General features: G+C 39.8%; 1 protein-coding gene across 8 annotated transcripts in view; it reads right to left on the bottom strand.

Annotated features, from left to right (window-relative positions):
- The window catches only part of TNIK (TRAF2 and NCK interacting kinase), a 396,523-nt gene that overhangs the window by 26,578 nt on the left and 342,971 nt on the right, over positions 1–26,974 (bottom strand). For 5 of the 8 annotated variants that reach the window (XM_053903642.1, XM_019463160.2, XM_053903641.1 and 2 more), the window contains 5 exons: positions 25,110–25,273; positions 23,029–23,126; positions 22,144–22,167; positions 16,326–16,510; positions 4,458–4,587 (listed from right to left, as the gene is read on the bottom strand). In XM_053903642.1, coding sequence (XP_053759617.1) covers positions 4,458–4,587; positions 16,326–16,510; positions 22,144–22,167; positions 23,029–23,126; positions 25,110–25,273 — 601 coding nt within the window. The remainder of the gene's footprint in view (positions 1–4,457; positions 4,588–16,325; positions 16,511–22,143; positions 22,168–23,028; positions 23,127–25,109; positions 25,274–26,974) is intronic. The other 3 variants (XM_019463162.2, XM_019463166.2, XM_019463168.2) reach the window with 1 other exon arrangement.

The following is a 26,974-nucleotide window of genomic DNA, read 5'->3' as shown; positions in this document are numbered from 1 at the left end:
GAGCAGATCTGATTAAGCAATGATTCCCTTCTTTGCCTTTTCTTTCTTTCATCCATTTACCCAGCATTTCTGAGTGACTACTAAGTGTGAGGCATTTTGTTGAACATGGAGGGATCGGCCAGGATCAAGGCAGGTAGACATACTCCCTGCCTTCCTTGGGGCTGGCTGGCTTGGGCTCACTGGCCTGGCTTCCCCCTTCCAGAGCCTGTCCTTGTCTTGCAATGACCACTCTGCACCTGCTTCTGGCTAGAAGTGAAAGGAGGCAATTCTGGGGAGAGATGAAACAGATTCCCAAGTTCCTGAAGGGGTGCATGTAACAGATGTTACTGGGGAGCTTAAGAAATAACTGTAAAGCTGCGGTGCCCTCTATTTCTTGGCAACATGCTCCTGGCCTGCAAGCTGCCCAGGAGAGGGGCATTTTCTGGATTCATTTTGTCCACACAGTCTTCATGCATCCACAGCTTGTACTAGTGCCTGTTCTCAGGATCGAACATTTTGTCTTCTCAATGACATTTACAGGGTTCAGTCCTAATTTATCTCACTGTCTCCTATTTTATGTGTACTGGGCAGCTTTTCCTTTCTTCTAAGTTCTGTTCAAATACTGAAAGGCTTTTTAACATTTCCCCCCAATCTCCCAGTAGCATAAATCACACATGGCCTCTTTAGAGTTTTACGGGCTCTCTATTCTATCCCCAGCATTCTGCCTCGAGCCAAAAGCTGAGGCAGACGCACTGGTTATCAAAGACCTGAAGAGGCTAACGAGGGAAACGGCCCAGACAGTGAGAAGCTTGAAGGAATCCAGTGGTGACCGACCCCTGAATCTCCCCACTCTGAGTCATCGGCCTTCTGTCCATTCAACCAGCTCCTTTGAATTAAATACCTTCTGTGTGCCAGGCACTTTGCTAGCAATACAGAGATAAATGAACAACAGCCTGGCCCTCTAGGGCCTCCGTAACAGAGCCCAACAATTTCTACAGTCTTCACGCCCTCACCGTTCCCATGGGGGTGGGCACTAAGATTTCCCTGAGTAACAACTTGTGCCTGGGACCATGCCCAACCTTTAGGTATGGTATTCCCTCCAGTCCTTCAAATACCACCACAGGCTAGCTCCCATTATCCTCACTTTACACATGGAAAAACTGCAGTGCAGAGAATTCAGCTGACTTGCTCCGAGTGACACAGGTTGTAAGTGCTGAAATCAGGGGCTGTCTGTTGGGAGAGCCCGGGTGCTCTGGGCTGCTGCCGTGATAGGTGGCTCTGCTCTCGGCCGTAGCTGATTGGAGCTGGAGTGGACTCCTAAGCCAAGCAGGGTCAAGTTCCCTTTTGCAATTCATGTTGGGTCTGAGAGACACTGCTCAGTCTCTGCTGGGCAGCTGAACTGGGTGGGATGTGGTACATGTCTTGCAATTGGGGGATGGGGTGAGGGGAGAGCTCATGCTGGCAGAGGGAAGAAAGCGGTTCTGTGGAGCAAAAAGAACAAAGGAAATTGGAGGAAAGAGAAATGAGGGAAAAGGAGGGACAGGCATGGAGGAAAGCAGAGATGAGGGTAGGGAGAGACAGGCAGTTGAGAGAGCCAGAGATAGCTGCCTGAGCTCCTGGTCCTTGTTAATTTCTGGTTCTGGCCCTGTGCAGGGTCTCAACTAACTCTTTGCCTTTAGATTCCCTGTATGAAATACCTCTGAATCTTTATTCCCCTATCTCTGATACCTACTGCACCTTTCTCCCCACCACACTGTAAGCTGTTTTAAGCGGATTCTTTTTCCTATCATTTCCCATTCCCAGCTGGTCAGTAGGAAAGGTGCTATAGACAGAGGCTCATGGAGTCCCAAGAGAGGCTTCAAGGAGTAAAGGAAGGCTGAATCAGACCCACGGGGATCTGCTGGGTGAAGACTGGGCAGCAGGGGAAGTTAGGAAGGGAGAATAGCTCTTCTGACAGATGGGTCCCTATAGACAATGTGGTAGATGCCAGCTGGTGTGGTTTGTTCTAGAACTAGAGTAGGGAAAGGTTCTCTGGGACCATAGGTTAGGGGGAGGTAGAACCAGAGGGCCAGGGTGTGCATTGATAGGGCAAATTTGTGTGTCTTGGCAGGACTGTGGGTAGTAGAGCCAGTATTTTCCTCTAGAACCATCTTGTCCACTCTCATGAGAATGCTGTCTTGAGTGAGTTCTCTTTGATGTTCATCTTGGGGAACTGAACTATAGCACCCTATAAACTAAGCTCTATTACGAGTTTTCATTTTATTTTCTTATTTTTTTGTCAGGGACATACTATTACTTGCATTTGCCTTTGTAATACCTGTACTTTTAATGATTCCAACTCAAGGTTGTTATGTTAAAAGCCCACCTTTGGGAAAGCTGGCATTTAGAAACTGAGGTACAAAAAGGTTTTGGGGCCCTCATTATATCAAATTCATAGAAGACACTGGTGAGTGCTATTTTCAAAGTGATTGGCTGTGGTCACAGAATACTGGGGTGCTTTAAATAACACAGAGCCATTTGGATATGTCTGGCAACTGAACTGAAAATGCGCCTCCCAATATCTTCTTCAAGGTACTGACTCTGTCATAACGACTTTAGCAAATTATAAACTGCATTAGAAAGCAGAGTCAGAGAGTCACTCACTCAGAACATTTCCCCTCAGGTTTTCCAAGCAGCAAGTTAGAATGACAGCAGCCTTCTATACCGCCATCGGAATTATCCATTCACCACATTGGGAGATTTATATATCAGCACTACACAACGTCAGCTTGTGCAGCCAAGTCCATTTCTTATTTCAGGCTTACAGGATAGGGCTCTTTAAAGCCTACTTCAAAGATTCGGCAGGGCCATATCATGAAATTCTAGCAAGTTGCTTTGTGAACTACTTTTCCAGTTACTGACCTTCTGCCAATTATTACTTCAAAGGCCTTATTCATCTCAAAACTACACTTCCTTTCTTTCCTGGGAGAGCAAAGCCTGCTATTATGGTTTCCCAAACTATCCTGGCTGTAGAATGACAGATGATATACATTGTTTCAGAGGCAAGAGTAGGAAGGGATAACAAGTAAAAGGAGAGTGAAATGAAATAAATTACAGTTGACCCTTGAACACATAGGGGTTAGGGGCATGGTCCCCCAGTGGAGTTGAAAATCTGAGTAGAACTTCTGACTCCCCAAAAGCTTAACTACTAATAGCCCACTGTTGACTGGAAGCCTTATCAATAACATAAACAGTCGATTCACACATATTTTGTATATGTATTATACACTATGTTTTTATAATAAAGTAAGCTAGAGAAAAAAAATGTTATTAAGAAAATCATAAGGAGGAGAAAATAGATTTATAGTATTGGACTGTGTTGAAAAAAACCCACACATAAGTGGATTCACACAGTTCACACTCGTGTTGTTTGGGTCATCTTATGAGTCATACACTATTATTTACAAAATTTTATAGATGATAACACAGACCCAGGGAGGGACATCAAGTAACTTTTGCCCAATGTTACCAGCTATTGTTTTCCTTCCAATCAGAGACTTGTCAAATTTACACGGTGATGATGAAGTGTGAAAGAAGAGAAGACAAATTCTGATTTGTCAAGGCCCTTCTGGCTGGCACAGATGCAGTGAGGAAGTGCATGTGTAGCGAGCACATGCCCCCCACTCAAATGAAGTGATGTTCCTCGAGTTTAAACACACAAAATCAGGAGTACCTGGGTGGCTCAGTCGGTTAAGGGTCTGACTTGGTTTCGGCTCAGGCCATGATCTCATGGTTTGTGAGTCTGAGCCCTACGTTGGGCTCCATGCTGAATGTGGAGCTTGCCTGGGATTCTCTCTCTCCCCCTCTCTGCCCCTCCCCCACTCGCTTTCTCTGTCTCTCTCTCGAAATAAGTAAATGAGCTTAAAAAAATAAAAATACAGATAAAAAACCAAAATCACCCAAAGCAATAGGTACATTTTTAAGTAGATCTGCATATTTTTTTTTTTTTTAAATCAAAATAGCTCAATAGCCTTTTAATGTTGGTTTAAGCAGATAAGATGATATCACCGTTTCTTGGAACTTCTAACCATTTTCTATACATACAATCCACAAGGATAAAGCCATGGGGAAAAGAGGCATAACAAGGCCTCAGATGCTACTGAGTGAGGCCATGCATTCCCATTTCGCTGCCGTAGGAAACATCTGGGTTTGCCAGTTTTATATCCTCAAGCTCAAATTCTATACTCTGATTTGCATAGCTCCTACTGAAGAATTCGGACTAACGTAATTAAGTCACACTTCGGAAGCTTAGAAGGATACAGGAAAGAAGGCGGTGGACAACTGAAATCACTCAGCCATTTAGAAGCGCGTGTTTCCTCTGGCTCCCCACCCCCATTCACTATGCTGAAAATACATGCTGCCAGCATTCTCTGCGAAAGCTCTGATATAAATACCACGTAAGGAAGCACTTCCTCTTCACAGTTTTTATACCAACTTACCTCTCTTATCATCAAGGTTCCTTCTCTTGAAATACTGCTGCTGAAAGTGTCTGCGTGAGAAGTCTCCAGCCCGTGCGTGCCGACCATTCCCACATTGTACTGCTCGGTGCTCCCGGGGGCTCCTGTTGGTCTGAGATGGGAAGGAACGGTATTAACAGCAATGTGTGTTTAGGGAATGCCTGTTTCCTGTTTATGTTAATTTTTCAAATTGGGGTAAAATATATGCAACTTAAAATTCACCCATTTTAACTATTTCTAAGGGTACATACAGTCAGTGGCCTTAAGTACATTGTATTTAATTTTTAATGTGGTGCTGATGCCTGAACAGGTGTCCTACTTCTGCAGCATCCTCTCTCGACCTATTCTCCATGCAGCAGTCCTAGAGAGCAAGCTTCAGACTGTCCAAGGAAAAAAACACTGCCGTCGATGTCAGAGCCCCTCGCAGTCTCTGCCAGGCCTCCAAGCCTTCTCTACTCCTTCTCTGACCAGCAGGCACCCTGACCTGTGCTTTGCTCATGCTGTTGCCTCTGCTGGAAAACTCTCTCCCACTCTGGCTCTTGGCTGGTTGCCTCTCTTAAGTAACAATATTTCATCTTAAGTGATACTTTCCTTGAGATGCCTTCTCTTACCACCTAGGTTTTAGCCCACCAACCCCTCTTTTTTCTTTCTCTTCATCCTTTGTCTTATTGGTTCTTATCACAATTTATGATTCTTTCTCTTTTTGAGTCTCTTGGAACTTTCTCCCCCTGTCTCGTTAGAACATATGCTTATGAGGGCAGTCTTGTCTCTGTTCATTACTGTATACCTAGCGTAGAGCTGGGCACAGAGTAGGAGTGCAACATACATTCCTTTGATAAATGGGTTTTACACTATTTATGGAGAAGAAATATCAATTAAGGGCATTCTGGCTTACTAGGACATCCATTAGGTAGGCTGTTTAAAAATATGCAGCACTTTTTAAAACCTCTGTAATTACTCCACACTGTGGTATATCTATTTTTAGTTTGTTTCTTGTTCTTGTGTTTAATGTCTAACGGAGAAGGTAACAGGACCTTCACATACACCCCGAGAGCAGAGACTCATGTTTTCTATGTGCCCCGTAACACAGACCACAACATCAAGGGAAAATGAGAACCAGGTAGGTGATGTGATTTGTCTACAGGATTTTAGTTTCCATGCAATCCTCATTGATACCCTGTATCAGCAGCTGCCTCTTTTTTAAAGTGGGTTTATCAAAAATAAAAAATGTATCAAGGCTTCTCTCATTAAATATATTAATTGTATCTTTTACTATTTTTTTTTTCCTCTTAACTGTTTCTTATGTATTTGGAAAAGACATTTCTGGTCTCTTGGATCCTATCAAAGTCCAAGTACTTGATGAAATACTCAATTCAAGAAAGAAGAAACATGACAGACTTATGACATCTCTGGGACAGAGAAAGCATATGTTAAGGATCCAAACAAAGAGGTGATAAAATGGGAAAGGGAGTCCAGACCAAAGAAAAGTGCATAGCAAGATGCTTACTTCAAAACTACTAAACTGGAACAGTGGATTGAATGAATCTAAAGATGAGTTAGAACTGACGTATTTGGGAAGAAAAAGAAGCAATATTTCATTCTCAGAAAGGAGCCATTTATAGCGATCCAGAGACATGGAATAAGAAACTGCTGCAATGAATGCCTGACATATTGCTAGACTGGCAAATCAGAATAGTTCTCAAAACTATGATATCTTCACTCATTTATTTGAAATTTTATTTTACCTTGTGTGTGTGTGTGTGTGTGTGTGTGTGTGTGTGTGTTTGTGTGTGTGTGGCAAAAATATGGAATGTAAGGCAGCTAAATATATATATTTATATATTATATATTTATATATTATGATATTTATATGTTATTATATAGAATATATATTATTATATATTTATATATCATAATATTTATATATTATATATTACATATAAAATATATACTATATTATATTATATATTTATATATTTTATATATATTTATATATGTATATATATGTATATGTATATGTGTGTGTGTGTGTGTATATATATATATGTATATATGTATGTATATATATATGTATATATATTTAGCTGCCTTACATTCTTGTTTGGGACAAGACGGTGTGATACAAATAAGTCCATAAATGGGGCATTTATCAAAAGCTAAAGCCTTCTGGGAAGGGAGGCACTTTCCTTCTTCGTCACTCAGACATCCTTGGCCACTGTCAGAAGTGTAGGTACACCGATGGTGACCACCGCCAGGCTGACACTGTCCAACTGAGTTCCCTTTCACCATTAAAGTTCATGGGAGTGAGAAGATCAAAGATATTTTGGCCCCACTTATTTTTTTCACCCTGATGATGTTTGATTCCCCCCAGTTTCATCAGAAACATGTCAATATGAGTGAAATTTTCATAAAAAAGGTATTTTCTAGAGCTAATTCCATTAAGACAGTTCCTTGATTAATTTCCCATATATCTCAGCTAAAATCTTCCTCAATTTATTTATTTTCAGTATTGTTTTACTAAAATTATCATCATAGGTTCCAATTCTTCCCTATGTAAATTTTATGACAAAGATTTAATCAGCCAATCAAGATGTTTATCCCTGTCATCTTTCAAAGGCTTCTGTGGTCACTACTTCTACCAAGTCCAATTTGTTTGTATTAGTTTTAAAGGTGTAAATTGTATTAAGAAGGTTTGGTTCATCTGTCAAGTTTTAGTCAGTAGCAAGTTTTACAGTGTAGAGTGTTAGCCACTGTCAGTTTTACCTCCTGCATATTTTTAGTGAGATTATTTTTTTTCTGGGTTAATTTTTATACTTAAATTTTTATGAGTCAGAACTGCTTCATCTATGATAAACTTTTATGGTGAACAGTTCAGGCTGTTTTGAGTTTTTAAAAATATTACTTCTACTAGTAATATTCCTTATATTGAATAAAAGATAATAATCTGTATTTCTCCCTTGGCCAATTTTATCTAGAATGGTGAGCAATTTCTCTTAGTAAGGTTAAGGTTGTCTAAGGATTGGTCTGTTTTATTCTGAATCTTTTGTACATTCTGGATACCTTGTTTTAATTGACCACACCATTAATTTTTCTGTTATCAATAGTGGCTTTTGATTATGGAAAATTCCTACAAACTTCTGCATGTTCTGAATCACTTTTCTACAGAATTCTTTTTTTTTTTTTAATTTTTGAGTTTATTTATTTAAGTAATCTCTACACCCAGTGTAGGGCTTGAGCTCACAACCTTGAGATCAAGGGTTGCATGCTCTTGCAACTGAGCCAGCCAGATGCCCCAGAATTCTTTTTAAAAGGCATAGTGACCGCAGCAATTTCTTACTTGACACATCTCCAAAGGCAAGGGAATTAGAAGGAAAAATGCACTATTGGGACCTCATCAAGATAAAAAGCTTCTGCACAGCAAAGGAAACAATCAACAAAACTAAAAGGCAACCGATGGAATGGGAAAAGATAGTTGCAAACGACATATCGGACAAAGGGCTAGTATCCAAAATCTATAGAGAACTCAACAAACTCCACACCTGAAAAACAAATAATCCAGTGAAGAAATGGGCAGAAGACATGAATAGACACTTATCTAAAGAAGACATCCAGATGGCCAACAGGCACATGAAAAGAAGCTCAATGTCGCTCATCAGGGAAATAAAATCAAAACCACAGTCAGATATCACCTCACGCCAGTCAGAGTGGCTAAAATGAACAAATCAGGAGACTATAGATGCTGGCGAGGATGTGGAGAAATGGGAACCCTCTTGCACTGTTGGGGGAATGTAAACTGGTTCAGCCGCTCTGGAAAACAGTGTGGAGGTTCCACAAAAAATTAAAAACAGATCTATCCTATGACCCAGCAATAGCACTGCTAGGAATTTACCCAAGGGATATAGGAGTGCTGAGGGATAGGGGCACTTGTACCCTGATGTTTATAGCAGCGCTTTCAACAATAGGAAATTATGGAAAGAGCCTAAATGTCCATCCTGATGAATGGATAAAGAAATTGTGGTTTATATACACAATGGAATACTACTTGGCAATGGGAAAGAATGAAATATGGCCTTTTGTAGCAATGTGGATGGAACTGGAGAGTGTTATGCTAAGTGAAATGAGTCATACGGAGAAAGACAGATACCATATGTTTTCACTCTTACGCGGATCCTGAGAAACTTTCAGAAGACCATGGGGGAGGGGAAGGGGAAAAAAAAGTTACAGAGAGGGAAGGAGGGAAACCATAAGAGACTCTTAAAAACTGAGAATAAACTGAGGGTTGATGGGGGGTGGGAGGGAGGGGAAAGTGGGTGATGGGCATTGAGGAGGGCACCTGTTGGGATGAGCACTGGTTATTGTATGGAAGCCAATTTGACAATAAATTTCATATTAAAAAAACGATCCATAGCATAGGAGGAAATAAAAATGGATTATGGAGAAAAAAAAAAAACCAAAATAATAAAAACCAAAAAACAAAACAAAACAAAAAAGGCATAGTGAGTGCCTTCCTCCACATACTACAACTCTTCAAACTGTTGCTCTCTATACTTGACTTCAAGCATCTCAAGGAAACTCAAGTCATTTCTTAGCTCTCAAGTACAATGATTGCTCTTCGATACTTTGAGTGTTTGGCCTCTTGTCTGTCTACTATGACTGACCCTCCAGTCCATCCTTCTCTGCTCCCCTGACCATGTCACTCTTCTGCTTTCAATTTATAAGAGTTCCCAATTAACCATAAGATAAGCCTGTGGCTTACAAGCCTTCCTGTATCTGGTCCTTGTGTATTTCTCTAGCCTCATGGTTTCAACGAAACCTACCTTCTATTTCTAACTCTAACAACATATGATTTCTAGCGGTTTCCTACACACATCATGCTACCAACACCCTTGGGCAACTTTAGTGTATCTTCTGTCCACGAATGGTTCCCTTACATTCCCTGCCTCCCTCTAGGTATTCCATCCTTTACACTGCAGTTCAGGCACTCTCAAACCCCACCTCAGCCCCACTGGGATGGTTCAGTAGGTGGCTCTCCATTCTGCTTCCACAGTATCCCCTGTCACTTCTAACCATGCACTCAATGCACAGTCCTGCAGTTATCATATCTCAGTAATGTTGGTATCTTCAGTGCCAAGCACTGTGCCTGGCATGCAGGTGAGATCCAGTGAATGTTTTATAAGTCCACAAAGGCTTTGTTTAATAACCCCAATAAACATTTCATTCAAGTTTATTATCCAAATATACCTCTTTTGTGAAGTGATGAACAGTCAGCTATGAGAAGAATTATTACCATGCTTAAAGTGTCCTGAATACCTAATGTTGAATTTTGTCTTTTTAAAATTGACAAAATAACTTTAGCATTGGGTTCACTTTATATACAGGATGTGCCAAAAACAATTTTATTATAATTGTTATTAGAGGATAATGAAAAAATTTGTTCAGCTATGTCACAGAACTTTATAGCATGAAGACTGAACTTTGATGTATGCAAATTAAAAAAATCATTTAGGAGGTTGGAGGATCTAAGGAAAGAATGTAGAGTGTGAAGAGAGAGAGAGAGAGAGAGAGAGAGAGAGAGAGATACGGAGCATGGGCAGGGGAGGAGCAGAGAGTGAGACACAGAATCCAAAGCAGGTTCCAAGCTCCGAGCTGTCAGCACAAAGCCTGATGCGGGGCTGGAACCTACAAACTGTGAAATCATGACCTGAGCTGAAGTTGGATGCTTAACTTACTGAGCCACCCAGGTGCCCCACAAATGTATTTTAAAAACGTGAGTTGGAGATGGAAAAAGGTTGACCTAAGTAACTCTGGAAATAAATGGAGTCCCCTAAGATTAAAGGTAAAAGAAACAGCTTGTAAGCACTGTACTCTGACTGATAAAGTTGTTTCCCATAGGTATACTGGTTAACCATTCTGATCCTGCTCTACATGGGTACTGGAAATGAACAACTAAGCAAGAATTGGCAGATTGTGACAGCCAGGTTTCCCGCTGTTGGAGTGGAAATTGACAGGTAAGGAAGCAGAAGGGGCTAGAAGGATCCATGTGGTAATGAATCAGAGTTGGAGATATCAGGATAAACTTTTATTTAATGTAGATACAGATGGATATATATAGAAATATTTATAGATATGTGTACATAATGGGTTAATATACACAATATATATTTCCTTGCTCTGTCAGTTGAGAGGGCCTAAAAGAACTGATTCACTAGTAGCAATGAGCACACCTAGTGCCCAACTCTTGGTTCTAGTATCAGTTTTTAATAAAGGGAATCAAGGCTTCTAGGAGGAAAGGGTGATTCCAGGACTAGAACAGGAAATACATGAGGTAAGCCTGGAACATCTTGTAGTGTCAGAAAGTAAAGAAGTGCTTGGTGGGGGGTAGGTCAGCCACAGGCGTACAGGAGCCAATGGAAAGAGCTTCCAATGGTTGAAGGTGGAACAATTTAAGCAGCAAAATGAAATAGTGGATTATAATCCGAAGCACTAAATAAATATCCATGAACCTATACTGATATAAATAAATGACCGAATAAATTAATAAATGGAGAAGAGATAAATTCCTGCAGAATAATTTCAAACAAATTATGTAAATACTCTACCCTAAAGGAACACAACTCCCTACTCCTTAAGTGCAGGCTGTGTGCACTGGCTTCCTTCCAAAGAGTACAGGATGGAAGGGGGGGGGGGGGCGGGGATTACATTACAGTAGAGAAACCTGACAAGCATTACCTCAGCCAGATGATCAAGGTCAGTGTCAACAGTCTTAAGTCACACTGGTAGTACATACCCTTGATATGAAGTGATAAAAGTCACATGTGACCTCTGTGATCTTTCTCCTCCAAACCCATAACTTTGGTCTAATCATGACAAGAACATCAGATAAATTCCAGTAGACGGGAATTCTATGATATTCCTAATCAGTATTCCTCAAAACTGCCGACTTCATTAAAAAGAAGGTAAGTCTGAGACACTGTCACAGCGAACAGAAGCCTAAGCAGATATGGTAACTAAATAACTAAATGTAACAAGATGGGATCTTGATACTGAAAAAGGACTTTAGGTAAGTAAAAGCTAAGGAAATCTGAATAAACTTAGTAAAATGTATCAATACTGGTTTATTAAGTGTAACATATATACATACTAATGCATAATGCTTATAATAGGGATAACCGTGTGCAGGGGGTAGGAGGAGTAACATGGGAACTTTGTACCATCTAAACTTTTTTGTGAATTTAAAACTGTTCTAAAAAAATAAAGTTATTAATAGTAAAAAAATGAAAAAAAGCAATGATTTAAAAAAAAAAACACTAAGGCGAAAACAGCTAAAACATTTTATAGTTAAGGTAATCCTTTGTTCTAAAAATTATTTCCGAGGCACAGTCTGGGTGGGAACAATGAGTTGTCCAAATTCCTATAAAGACTGTAACAAAACAAAACAAAACAAAACACTTCTACTGATTAGAAGGTAAACTATAGGAAACTTACAGTGATTAGGCCACAGTTTTAGAACAATAATTTTCTCTAATTGGATTTGTCAAAGTGTTCCTGCAGGTACTGATTTAATTCAATTCAATACACATTTATCGAACATCTGCTATATGAAAGGCTCTTGGTTTGGCATTGGGTGGTGGCTATAAAAGTTGAGGAAGACATGGCTCCTGAAACTAAAGAGATTAGCATCCAGAAGAGCTTAAAAACGTAACATGAATCCTCAAAACAAGGCAGGATGTAAATGGGAATGCAAACTAGAGGGAGAGGTCACTCCAAGAAAAGGCACAGCACTGGAAAAGTGCAAGGCATTTATTTGCAAGAATTGATAGGTCAGTTCTGCTGGAGCATATGTTGAGGGAATCATGAGCCGCAGGGATGAAGAGGGTCATAGGGCACTAGGATACAGCATGACCAGAGCCACGCTTCTGCAACACTAATAAGACCAGAGCTTGAAAAATGGATGGAAAGGCAGAGAGGACCACAGGCGAGGAAGGGGAGCATTACAACAGCCTGGCAGGGCAATGGGGTCAGAAGCTCGGCTTTCCAGTGATAACAGAATGAAGAAAACACACGGCATGTGGCTTTCATTGTCCAGACTGCATTTTACAAGACTGTACACAGCTCAGGGACTATTCTAGCAGCAGGTAGTCATAACGGTTAAGACTGTGCCTCACGTGTACTGTTCTGAAGCAGGTGCACGTACTTGAGGGAAGGTGCTGATACAAAAGGGTGTTTTTTCAGCTTGCTCGAGCTGATGCAAATTCACTTAACGTACCTTTCCTTCCCTTCTTCCCATTCTATACAGCTCTTACTTTTTCCTGACTATAAAAATAGTACATGCTCATCATAAAACTGGGGGTCTACATAAAATAAAACCCACTCACAATTGTATAATCCAGTGATAATCACTTTTATAATTTTAGTCTATTTCCCTCCACCCATTACTTTTCTATGCATGAAGCATCGGGAAATAGTGCAGTTGGTTAGTTAGAGAAATCATCTTAATTATGTGCACTCTTAATAGGTGCGATCTTATACTATAAATATGAAACCAGCACTGTACATAGAAAACAGTTGTTGTTTTGAACACTAGGATCTACAGCTGCTTGTCTGAATGGCTGGACTCCATTTCTGAGAAGCTCTTTTGTATACATTTCATGGCAGTGAACTGTGTTGCAATCCCAGATATATATGTGTATATATATGGCTCTAAAAATACATAGCACAGAATGTAAAGGCTTATCTTAACAAGATAAATCTTAACAGAAAATAAAACTTATAAGAATGTACATAAGAAGTATTCTAACTCTGAAATACCCTATTCCAAAAGACATGATTGTTTTATAATGAAAATTTTTAATAGTGTGAAGTATACAACTATCATGCTATAGCACAACAGGCTGCTTATATTTTATATTCACGAAAATGCATATATTTACCAAACTGGAATAAACACATATAGACACACCCACGCACGTATATCTGGCCTTGTCTCTGATTGTAGCTCATATACAAATAAATATTTTTAAATGTTCTTCTTTGAATGTGCACTTCAATCTGTCTAAAATTTACCAATTCTTCAAGAGCCATGTCAACTTTTGCCTCCATTATAAGCATTCAGTGATAGCCTATTTATTATTTCTGGATGATAGCAATAGATCCTCTGAATTGCTTTACCAGTGTCTAGCCTGTTCTTTTTACAAATCATTTTGCTGAAATGATTTCTCTCAAACATAGCACTGATCATGTCATTTCCCAGCTCAAGAGGCCTTCTTACCAGTTCCCAATGGCCACATGGTGAAGCACATACTTCTTGGTCTGGTTTCACTAGTCCAGACCACCCCCCGACCCTGCCCAGCACACCCTAAATTCCTACCAGAGTCAACCTTCTGTGCCTTTACTTCAATTTCCTCCTGCCTGCGATTCCCATATTACCCCATGTTCTCTTCTGTCTTGACAACAGTTATTTGTGAACATGTCTTTCTTCTGGATTGGGCTATAAACTCTATGAAGCCAGGACTTGCAATTTCAGTTCAGTGCAACTGAATATAAATCAAAGCCACTGAAGACCACCTCTATTCCAGACATCGCACAAGGTGTTAAGAGTAGAGAGATGAATGAGACACCATCTTCACCCTCAGGGATCTCACAACCCAGAGAGGGAGACCATGTAATAAATAGCCTGATTCAAGCACTACCCGAAACTGCAGGGATACACTCAAGATCCAGCGGCCACACAGCGGAAGATACAGGCTCTATCTGTGCAGGCTGCGCTGCGAGTAGGTGATTTCCAAAGGGACAGGAGAGTGCCAGACAGCAGAGAGGAAGTGCATCATGGCCTATTCAAGCAATTCTAGAAAGGTGGGTATTTCTGCAGTGAGGGAAGAAATGGATGTGCCCTTAGTGGTAGCAGGTTGAACACTGTCAATAGCCTTGCAAAATATGACAGGGCTTAAAAACCAAACGTGACTGAACATCTCCTCCAAGGCTGTCTTTGGTCATTCTTCCAAATATTTATATTAATCTGAAGTTTCCGTATATAATTTTGTTTGTCTCCAACTAGCCTACAAACTTTTAGAAGGCAGAATTTGCATCTGCACTTGCTGAATGTTTCAAAGCCCTCAGTATGGTGTGTAACACAGAGTGGAAATTTTATCAATATTTTAAATACATAATCCACCCTCATCCTGGTTGTTGTAAGCTCAGTGTTTAAAGGGAATTCAAAACATCTGTTAGAAGAATTAACCAATGCTGAGTCAAGACAAAAACTGAAAGGACCAGCATATTTTTCAAAAATGTTTTAGAATAGTGATTTCGCCTCTAGAACAATTTTATTTGCTGTTAAAAAAGCAATTTAATGCAATTTCTTGCAAATGTCATATTTTAGCATATTTATGGTTGTCAATAACTGTGTAATCAACAGTAACACAACAAGTACAAATTTTCAGCTGTGATAATTGGATTTGCCTCTCAGAATTGCTTGTATATAATGATTGTTAATCAATGGATGACGTTCCCTACAGACTGGCCAGCCCTGTCTCTCCGATCTCTGCTGGACAGGACAGTAACCGGTAGCCCGAAATGGCATCTTATCTACAGGGAGCGAGTGTGGTGTGATGGCCAATACTAGTAGGTGGGCTAAAGAAATGGAGGTGAATGAAGAGTGAAGTTGGAATAATCAGCGTCCCACTCTGTTAGATTTATACCAAATCAGGGTGAGAGCACCTTGTGTTTATTTGGGGGAGAAAGCAAGAAATGTATGTGAGTGTGACTGTATGAATCCGTTTGCTTAAACTGGAGAAGCAACAGGGCAAGAGGAATTCTCTCATAGGACCCTATCCAATGACAAAAAGAAAAGTGAGCCTTTCCTTCACTTAACCAAAGAAAAGAAAAGACGTAAAGGCTATAAATAATAAGGGAGATATAGGTAGGCATACATACAGGTATAAATAGCCAAAAGAAGACCGCAAAGAAATGGGCAGATGTATGTGGCAAAGTCACAGGCCACAGAGAAAAGGATCACATGAGAGAGACAGTGAAGAAGAAGAAAATCACTACAGGGATATATTTAAGTCAGACACTCAGAAGGTTCTCTGCAGGATTATTTGACCCCTGATTCTTTTGCTGGGATGCTAACCCACACTGCCACATACGTTTGTGTTCCTCATTCCTCCTCTTGTCGAGGTGATGGTGAGGAAGGAACACATGTCTATGCTGTTAAATTTTAACTCCTAAACGTCATTGCCCATAACTCCATGCTTTCAGTTCTTTTCATTTTTTATAATTTTTTTTAATGTTTATTCACTTTTGAGAGAGAGAGAGAGAGAGAGAGAGAAGCAGAGCACGAGCAGGGTAAGGGCAGAGAGAGAGGGAGACACAGAATGGGAAGCAGACTCCAGGCTCTGAGCTGTCAGCACAGAGCCCGACGTGGGACTCAAACCCACGCACTGCGAGATCATGACCTGAGCTGAAGTCGGCCACTTAACAGACTGAGCCACCCAGGCACCCCTCCACTCTTTCAGTTCTAAGGGGGACAGGCAAGTGCCAACGGTCTGGTTGTCATCATTTTCCCTGGAGATGAAAAGAACCAAGAAAGTGTCACCAAAGAGAGAGTCAGTCCAATGAGAGTACCTAGATAAAGCATATGCAGGTACAAATGCCACTATGTATTATTCTAAGTGACCGTGTTTGTGGAGAGAGGTACTTACAGAACTATGCTCTAATAAACACTCCAATCCCAAAAGTCAGTTGATCCTGCCAGAGACCCATAAACGATCCTATATTTAATTCCTATTTCTTGTCCTTTCATTTTGGAGACCTAGCCCTCCCCGGCCGACATCGGAAAATCCGCCCTCTTACATCAGTCTGGGTATGTCACTGACAGCCACTGTCCCGTCATGGGCCTCGCTCTCTCCATCTTCCTCCTCTTCATCACTACTTTCCGACTCCTCGCTAGAGGAGGAGTAATCAGTCACCTTCTTCAGCGGGCGGTTTGTTTCTTCAATCCGGAGTTCTCTTAATTCTTTGGCTAATGCCGTCAGATCCTACAAAAGAAAAGTTTGTTCAGCATGTAGGAATTGTAGATACAACAAAGTCACATCTCTCAGCAAGTCAGTGCTCCAGCTTAAGCAACAAGAAAAGAAAGCTCTATATAGAACGGTTACAAACATAGTTGCTGCATGGAACTCAGAAAACGATGTTTGTAGCACAGAGAAACTAGAAAAGAAAGATGAAATAAATTTAGACTTTGCTCAAAACCAATTGCTAGACTGAGACGGCTCAGTTCTGAATATACGCGTGTATATATGTGCGTGTGCATTGTGTGTATACACATATATACAAACATTGGGTTCTCATTTTATTTTGGGAAGGTGAAGTCGGTCACCCTCAGAGTTTATGGGAAAACAGGGGATTAGCAATTGTTCCCCAGTATTTTGGGTCTCCTGCCCAAGCCACGGTCATGGCCTCTCCCCTCTTTGATTGCTACTGTACCAAAAATCTAGCATCAGTCACAGAACAGAGCAATTCCCAAGGTTCCAGCTACTACAATGGCTCATTTGGTGGGTCATCATTCCCTGGAGAGCAGAGGCACCACATCAAATAATGGCCCACCCCAAAGCCTAGTGCCACTGAAATTTATAGCCACGGAGCTGAATTAATCAAGAGGAACAACAACAAAATCGAAAAGAAAAAAGAGAAAGGGGAAAAAAAAACCACAAGGAAATTCTCTTCCAGAACGATAGGTGTTTCATTTTCTTTTGTTTAAAATTACAGTCACCTGGCAGAAACCCTTATGAGGAATACCAAAGTGCATGTGCAAACACCAAAAGAGAAGAGATCGTTTTTCAGTTTTCCATGAGTATGATGCAATCTTTAGCCTTATGGATGTGATGATGTGGTATTTAATCACCAGGCACATTGCAGGCAGTGTGCTGAATCTCTGACTACCTTTTATTTCACATGCTTTCAGAGCAATGCAGAGGGAAGCAGTTCTGCAAAAGCATGGCCGCTCTAATTTGCATGGGTTAAACTGCCCATGGCACGTAGCATGCAAATGAGGAAAAAGCAATTTGATATCAGTCTTACCATTTCTCCCTACATTAGTGACCCATGTGGGAATCAGAGCATTCAGTGAGAGACAGGGGATTAGGGAGAAAGAAACTCATTGAAAGATACTAAATCCCACAGTTTTCTTATGGCCATATTCTCTCTTTATTTCAATTCAGAAATGTATTTGTCCAATTCACCTGATGTAAGATTAGAGCAATGTAGGTGATCTAAATGATACCTGATAATCTATCCTAATTGGTCAGAAGAAAAACTGAGATAAATGTGTATCGTTAAATCATAAATATAATTTTATTTTGAGGAGATAACAAATCATCATGTTTCTTTACTGTCACCTGTATATCAGGCATTACTATGTTGGTTAAATGCTTCAGGTGTTTTATTTGGTGTAGAATTTAGGAAGGTCAAGGTGCTAAGTGAAGGTCCAGGGTCATTTCTTTCTCATTTCATAATAAAGTCAAAGGAAAGCACGACTTTTAAATTTGTTCTGAAGTCACTTGAATTGAAGCACTTGGAAAAGGGTAGTTCCTGAAAATTCAAATTGTGCATTTTCCACCCAAACATGCTTGCTGGGCTTTTACACACATGCACACACGCATGGCCTCAATCTCAGTGGATATATTTACCCCATCTGTGAAAGTGAAAATAGAATTCTATTAAAAAGACTCAAAGGTGTTTAAATATAACGTATACCATTAAAGAAGAAAATTACCACATAGACAGAATTTTATGCAAATCTACTTGTTTCTTTGGCAATGGGCCAAAACAGGAAAAGCCAATATTCAGATTTCAGCTTATACCCCTCATTTCCTCTTGACATTGTCAACGTTTACCTTTATCAAATTGAGAAGAAAGTGAAGGGTAATGCAATACTTGAGCACAGTGGGAAATATAGTTTGGATATTTGTTAAAGCTATGAACAGAAAAGGTATTACAATCTTCCAAACCAGTAAAATAATAACAAAATTTATTTTCTATTTTGTCTTCTATATTTTAGGAGCATGTTAGGTCTCATCAAAGAATATAAGGCATTTAAAATGTTACTTATGATTAAAAAAAGCATTTTATTATAATTTAAAGAGAGAATATGGTTTAAAATAATTTATTTCTAATGTCAATAATTCTGAGTAAAATATAATAATATTAGCTATGATTTATTTAAATTTATAATACGTTTTCCCCGTGGATTCATTTTTCTTATCTTTGACATTTCATGACAAGATAAAAGAGATTTTTAAAAAGTCAAAACTATTTAGAAATATTTAGCTTGTCCAAAGCCCATTGAATTAAAGAAACTCTCATTTGTAAAAATGACCTAAATTTTTCTAAACACTGTATCTAGGAAAAGTTTAAAGCTCTGACCTGCTTTACAACTTCACTTTTAATTAGAATTTTTTTTTGTTTCTTCATTATTAAAAAGTTATCTTTCTTGAAACACTGGAAGTAATTGCAAATTCCTTTTAAGTTTACTTGGTAACAGCTTGGACGGTGAGACGTATATGAGACTCCCGAGGTAACAATAATGAGTAATTCGAAGGTAATACCCCAGTCAAAGAAAATTAATCTTCCATTGCCAATAGTCTACATGCTTAGCTACAGTTTTGTTCCTTATCCATCCACTCTGGAAAAATTTACAATAGCAAAGTTATAGAAAATAGACACAATCTAAAATTGACACCATTGGGTTCAGATCCATTTTCATACATTTTATTTTCTGACAATACCAATTTTCTCCATATAATGAGTTTTTGTGGTAATTTATTGCTTGGCTGTCTCAAGCCTGAAGCTAAAAAAAATTTCAAAAAAGAGAAAAAAAGTGCTATTTATATGGAAATATTTGAGAAATGCACAACTAAAAAAGAAATACGGCAAAATGGTAAGATTTTTTTGACTATGGAGTAAATGTGAAGATAGGAGACTCTTACCCAAAGGCTTGTTTGATGTGACACTTTTTAGAATTAACTTGATATATATTTTTTCATTAAAAAAAACTCTTATTTAATCTGACAATTATGTAGACTTTACCTCAAAAGGTGCTCTTTTTGGGTCTCTTTTTAGAAACAATGTAGTTTATTCAGATTTTAGTTCAATTTTTTGAATTATTAAAATAAAGGTTAAAAGCTTTTAGGCTGGTCTTTTTTTTTACATATGAAAATAATTTATCTCCTTTTTAGGAAATCTTAAGAAGTGACATTGGGGAAGTTACTTAACTCCAGCATCCTCAACTGAGAAAAAAAGCTTTTAGATCACTAGCTACTGTTCAAGTTTTGTCCTGTCTATGGGTGTGCGATGGGATTTTTCAGATTCTTACACAATAACAAAAATATAGTGCTAAAGCCAGTATTTGCTTATGTATCAATCTTCATGTCATATGTTTAACTGCTAGAGTGAAAAGAATATTTTCAATGATTGTATTAAATAATCACAGACTATATTGCACAATCTTATATCCCATTAGAAAGGAATGCTAAATTAATGGACACTCCTTGAGACTGATTTTCATGAAAAATCAAACTGTTAAATTAACAATAATAAGCAACATGTTTTCCAAGAGTTTAGAAACTTTTCATTTCAATCCTGGGTTATCTAAATGGCAAATCAGTCACAATGGAAGGAAGCCATATTGAACCCTGTGACTGAAGATGGGAGAAAGGTTTAATTCAAGGTTTCTCAGCTGTGGCACTATTGATGTTTCGGGCCAGATCCTTCTCTACTATGGGTGGCTCTCTTGGCATGGTAGGATGTATAACAGCATCTTTCTGCTCTACCCACAGGCTACCAGTAGCACTGCCCCCCACTTCCAAGTTGTGATGAACAAAACCACCCCAAACTTTGCCAAATATCTCCTAAGGGGAAAGAAGGGGATGGAAGGAAAAGGAGAGGTGGAATCGTCCCTGGGGGAGAACTACTGAGTTAGGCAGAACCAAGTAATCCTGTATTTTTAGTGGTTTGGATCAGTGATATTCAAGGGATAGTTAACAGAATCACCTGAAGGATATTTTCCAATCACACATGGTCCGAGATTTTGGTGTGCCACTTACATCACCTCAATTACTTATACTTCTGTTGCTATCTCTCATCTGTGTCCAGGGTATGAGAGTAAAGCAAAATAAATAAAGCAATTTTTAAAAAGCCTAAAATATCCTGGGTTAACCAGATGAAATCCATTTTCCTCATGACAACCACCTTCAAGCTGAAATCTTGTGAGATTTCCCTTGAGTTGCGCACACACACAACCCTTTTTCTGGCAGCCATAGCACCAGAATATTGCTTTCTGTCTTCAACCATGTGGGAAAAAACTGATAAAAGGTGTAATAATTGCTGTCCTTCTGACTATGATGAGGGAAAGTTCAGGGCTGTGGTACAAAGCAATGAAAAACGTTCCTCATTTTCCTCTCTTATAAATGCCGTCCACACACTGTAGACACATAGAGTCTCATTCTTTTACGAGCAGTAATCTCTTACCTAAGAAATAACATTCTAAACCACTCTGAATGGTAAGGCAGTCCTAATTCTGAAAAAGAGAGGCTCTTTGGTAAAGGTCAGAAGCATAAGATCCGACTTCTCCCACCTGCCAAAATGGCGCCATGCCGCGGGCTCAAACTAGCATGAGGACTGCCTCTTGGCTTTCTCAAAATGTTCTCGCACAAGTGATCTTGAGTGATCCTAATCAATCTTACGACCGAGGCAGAGCAGGTGCCTTCATCCCCATCTTACACATGAAGAAACTGTGGCCCAGAGAGGTTAGGAAACTGGTCCTGGCCAGTTATTTACTCGGGGGAGCTAGAATTTGAATGCAGCTTGCTGATTCCAAAGCCAGCGCTTTTTCCATGTCGTTTCACAAAAATAGTGCTCAGCAGAGCTACAGCCTTAAAGCCATAATAGTAGTCTTCAGATTCCATGCACTCAGGACTCTTTGCAAGGCCTGTCTCTTAAAACAAACAACAGCACAACTCCACTGTGCTGTATTCATGCAGGTCTGACAAACAGCAGGAAGGCAGTCATCCTTCTTAGCAAGCTACCTAAGATTGACAAAGCCATATATTTTTCTAATGGAAAAATGTCTCCGCAGATAAGGAAATAAAGTCACTTAACTCGCCAGGATTCATTAACTAAAGTTGATGTTGCTGCCGATGCTGTAGTTAATGTCCCACAAAATTAATCTAACAATACCCAGTAACTCCTTGTTCACAAATCACACATTATAAATTTGGTGTGCTTTAGAATGATGTCTCTTTCTCTGTTAGTAAAACTGCCATCCCCTCGCGAGGCTGGTGAGCACAGGTTAAGAGCTCGGGCTTTGCTATTGGAAGATGCTGGGATGAAAAACTGCCAATAACAAAGCACTAACTAATGTTTATCTTTAGCTAGATTGCAACATTGGAAAAGTGACATTTTGGCTTCGAAGGAAGGTCTCTGGAGCTTTACCCGAGTGTCTGAGGGCCTCAGGCTGGCTGCCATTGAAGGGGCTTGCCTTCCAGCAGACCACTCCGGAGGAGTGAACTTTAAATCTGTGATCCAACAGGCCACATTTCTGAATGTCAACATCAGGAAATCACCTGTATATTTACATCTTGTGACAGCATGACCAAGAAAAGGTAATACTAACCTCATCTATAGCTTTCTTATAGCTCTGAAAAAGGAGGAACCCAATCCAGAAGAATCCACAGGAGGGGGAAAAGCCAGAAGAAAGAGAGCAGGTTAGACACAAAATGGGAATTGTTAGTACACAACTGATAAATGCAAAATACCAGAAAGGGCGTCAACCCCAAATGGGGCAAATTCCCTTCATTATTACTCTCACTATGCTTCCTTACTTAAATATGTAAAAACCAGAGTAAACCAAAAAGCCTTCGCATTCATTTCATAGAAAAGGTTCTCAGAAATTTTAAGTAAAGTATGTGGATGGATAATAACTCATCCCAAGTTAATTTCCAACTTTCAAATATCAGCCTCCATGCTCTTATTTCTTTTGCTGAAACTATCTGGGGTCTGTCATGTCACAGCAATGAAGCTAGATTTCAAGTTGTCAGGCCCATGGTCAAACCATGCTTATCATGTTTTGGTCCAGAAAAATAGAGTCCTAAAGACATGAAAAACAGCATAAATTACATTAATTCATATGGAAAATAATATGGGGAGAGGGCAGAGTAGACAACAGAAACCCAAAGAAAGTGCCCACATCCCTTCAACTGCTAGCTTGAACATCTTTTTGCCAAAGCTGCTGAGTAGAAATTATGTTATGATAGGAGTTATTTCCCACCTTTTTTATTCTCTAAAGTAGTGCTAATGATTGGCAGAAAGCCTAATGGCAGATAGGCAATCTGAGATCTGTCCAGTTCTTTCCTAATCAGGTATTACTTTCCTCTGGATACTTCTAGCATCCATTCTTCTTCTTAATCTCATTAAGTTTTGTTTCATAGTCATGGGTGTATCCCCAACTACTGTGTCCTGTGGCTTTTCTGGTAATTTAAAAGAGTTCAAAAGCACTCACAGCTGGTCGACTAGGTCGGGTAATGTCCCTGGATTCTTCTGGCTTCACCTTGGAAGGCTCATGGGGGAGCACAGGTGATCCTTCCGACTTACTGTTGGCTAGGTAGAAAGACAGGGATCAAGAAAAATAATGACCATCAAAAGTGTTGACTCAAGTTCTAGAGTTCTGTGGTGAGTCATCCTTCGGGATTACTCAAGGGATACATCATTCATTTAGGCAAATCCTGAAACACATCCATGAAAAAATTGTTAATATTCAGGCAAATGCACTTAGGCTTGTAACCTGGAAGTCACTGATAATAGTAAGAAAAACTAGCACGTACCAGCACCACCACCATTTACTGAGTGCTAAATGTGTGTCAGGCTTAATGCTAAAAGCCTTCTATGTCAACTGTCTCATCGAATTCTTGCTGCAACCCAATGTATGGCCCTCTTTTCCCATTTCACTGTTCAAAACAGACTTAGAGAGATGGCATACTAGCCTAAGGTCATGCTGAAATTATGGGCAGAGTTGGTATTCTGTCTGGCTTACCCAAGTCCTATTCTGGGCAGTACACTAGACCAGCTTCTGTGTTAGCATTCTATGGTTGGTTTCTTCTTGTACCACTTACCCGTCAGAGTAGGTTATTTTGAGGGAGTGTTGTGGGAAAAAATAGAAACCTATTTTATGTGATGGAATGGTTTTTAAATGGGGGGCAGGGGTTGTCTGGGTCCTTTAAGGAAGAAAGAATGAGGTGGGGACAGGAAGGAGAGTATTGGTGACAAAGGGGAAGAGCCCCAGAATGGAGGATGAAGGAGGTCCCCCAACAGCTACGGAGTGAAGAGTATCTCTCAGATTTTTTTATAGGTACAGAAAAACAATCTGGCATCGGAGAGATTCTTTTACTATAAAGTGGTCTTTCATGGGCAGAAACACATCAGGGATACAACAGTGTTTTTAACCCAGAGGAACTAGGGGCCAAAGGAAAGAAGATAAGAATTAAACCCAAACCAGATCAGAGAATTACAATGATACGCATAACTTTAGTTTTCTTTAGTTTTCTCTAAGGATATTAAGATGCTTGTGAATAGAAAAAAGATAAATGAATGGCACTTTTCTCAATTAAGTAAATTTATATTTGAAGTAAAGCAACAGAAGTACACATAGCTATGTGCTGCACCACTGAGGTCTGAAGAATGCATATGGAGGCAGCCATATCCCGGTCCAGAGACAAGAGCACTGCACGCCAGATTTCAACCTTTCCAAAATGGAAATACAGTGACTCTACTTATTTGAAACCTTAAAAAGCTAATATGTGGCAACCTATGATTGTGGCTAATGAAGAGGCTAAGAAAAAGGGCTGGTGGTTTTTCTCAGAGCACAGCAATTTGTTAATATTTATCAAATTGCACTTAAAAAAGTTCTGGTGTTTATTACTTGGAAGCAAAATTATCTTCTGAAGGTTATTCAGAAAGAGTAAATTTTGATTAGCTAGAAGCAATGTGTTGTCATGTGTAATTAGCTGGACATGCTAATGTTTTTCACAAGCTTCCTCATTAATGAAAACTAAACAGTGATAAATGACTTGAATAAATGGTCAGAGAGGCTCATTTTTTATCCCTCTTTGGTAGGAATAACTAGAAGAGTGAAATATACTTTCTAAGTCAAAGAGTTTATTTCTTCTTTAAAATGTATATGTGTTCTACGTTAGTCTTTACCGAATCCCACTTTGAGAGATCCTTCGTATCATGAAATATATTCACACACAAAGGGAAGACTGGCATAACGGGAAGAGGATACTTGGGGGTACATGAAACTCTAAACAGACAACAAATGGAAATGGGAATTCAGGTGACTCAAAAGTAGTATTTTCAAATAAGACCAATAGTCTATGATCATCCCGGAAAACAACGTGATCTGCAATTAGAAAAGATTTAGTCCACACTGTGACGTCACACATGTATATGACTGGGGATGGCGGTTCACTCATCTAAGGAGACTGAGGCTCTGGGAAGTCAGGACTCTGTGGCATCACACAGTGGTGGCCATGCCAGGAGCAGGAATCACAAAAGTCAGGAAGTAAATGGTGGGGGAAGGTTTACCTCGAACTCTGGTTCGCTCGCTGGACCCCGCTTGCGATCCAGGCTGAGAGCCTCCTTGGGAGCTGGGCTGGGAGCTGGGGGTGCTGGAGCTGGAGGAACTGCCACTGCTGGTCCTCTGCAAGGGGCTCTCCAAGACAGGCTCCGTTCTCCGGAGGTCGGGGTTGCTGTGTGGAAGGCAGAACGCGGTGACTACACCCTGGACACCTTGCCATCCACAGACACAGTACAGTCCAGTCCCACCCCCGGTGCAAAGGAGCAAAGAGAGCACGTGTGTGACACTGCACGGAAGGGGTCAACGGAAATGACAGTCATGTCGTCCTCTGTGGAGCTCCCAGCCAGATACTGCTGGATGAGATGAACTCTTGACCCAGCTCCTGGGTCATTACACTAAAGTATTAGCTCTGAAATGGTGCTCGTCAAAGGAGGCTTTCTTTGAAACCCTTGTTCCTGTGTTCATTATAAAAAAAACAAAAAAAAAAACAACCCGAAAAAAACAAAAAACCTTGAAAAATATTAAAAGATAAAAGAAGGAAGCAACACATTCAATCTCTGACCGAAGAGACATCCAACTATATTTTACTATTTGGTAGAGTATCTTCTAGACTTTTGTATATACAGAAGCATGCTGTATGTTCGGTTTTGCAGCTTTTTTCCACCCTCCCTTAGCACTGCTTTGGGAGCAGCTTCTTATGCTTACAAAAATAATAATGGCTGCATAATAACCCAGTATATGGATGAATTAGTTTAACTATTCCTCTACTGCTGGATATTAAGCTACTTCCAATACATTGCCGTGACATGCGACATTGAAATAAGTATCTCCAGGCACCTGCACATCCCAGTCACATCTCTTTCCTGGAACTGGGATTGTTGGGTGGAAGGACATGAACATGGATGAGTGTGTTGCATATGTTTTTGTATGTGGGTGTGTAATGTTATCACTGGTTTTTGCTGAAGTGTATGAAACGGACCATCTTACTGAATTCTTACCACGCTTTAGGATGAGCAGTTTGCTACTTTGTAAAAAAAAAAAAATCTATCTTGTTGTTGTAATGTTGTTTTAAAACATTACTCTTGAGGTAGAATAATTCTTATTCACATTCACTTGCCATTTATAATTCTTCTGTGAATTGCTTAATCAAGTTCTCTGCTTACATAGTTAGTGGTATATTTGCATTTTAAATTTCTTTCAGTAAGTCTTTATATACTTCGGCTATTATCAAAAGGAGGTGTGTTTTAAAATAATTATTGGGTGCTAATTCAAGAATAAATACTTTTATAAAATCTTATTATTATTCACCTTTATATGTAAACTGCCCCCAAGATAGTGGTACTTATTTGCTCACTCAGTTGGTCTATACCAAGCACTGGGTCAGGTATTTGAGATACGGTAATGAACAAGACACAGTCTTGTCATCTGCCGGTTTAGTCGGACGCACGCAGCCAATTTCCTCCATGTTTGCCTGCAGTGAGCACAGGGCAGCATGGGAGCATGGACAGAGCCACGTAAGCCACGTTTGGTGATCATAGAAGCTGTCCTAAGAGAGTGGTGGGAAACAGCTGCTGAGGTTTTTATGATTTTGTTATAAAAATAAGCAGCATCCTCAAAGTTTCCACAAAGCTCTTCCTTTTTAATTTATACCTTAGAGGCCTTTTCATTTATATAATTCTGGGCCTAAATTAGTGCATAGATAATTTAGTGAAACCTGCAACTCAAAGCTCAAATCCACTGCCATCCACCTGCCGAGGGCCCCTACATGTTTCCAATGTCTTCAGTTCTCCAAACAGAACTGCACACCTTAGTGTGATCACAGACTATGATTTTAATGCAATAATTCATGTTAAAATGCAATTTTAAGCCTTCA

The sequence above is a fragment of the Panthera pardus genome, unplaced genomic scaffold (genome assembly GCF_024362965.1).
Source record: "Panthera pardus isolate Hobbes unplaced genomic scaffold, ASM2436296v1 HiC_scaffold_16, whole genome shotgun sequence".
NCBI lineage: Eukaryota > Metazoa > Chordata > Mammalia > Carnivora > Felidae > Panthera > Panthera pardus.
Note: the sequence above shows the minus strand (reverse complement) of the source record. Positions and strands in the feature narration are given on the sequence as shown.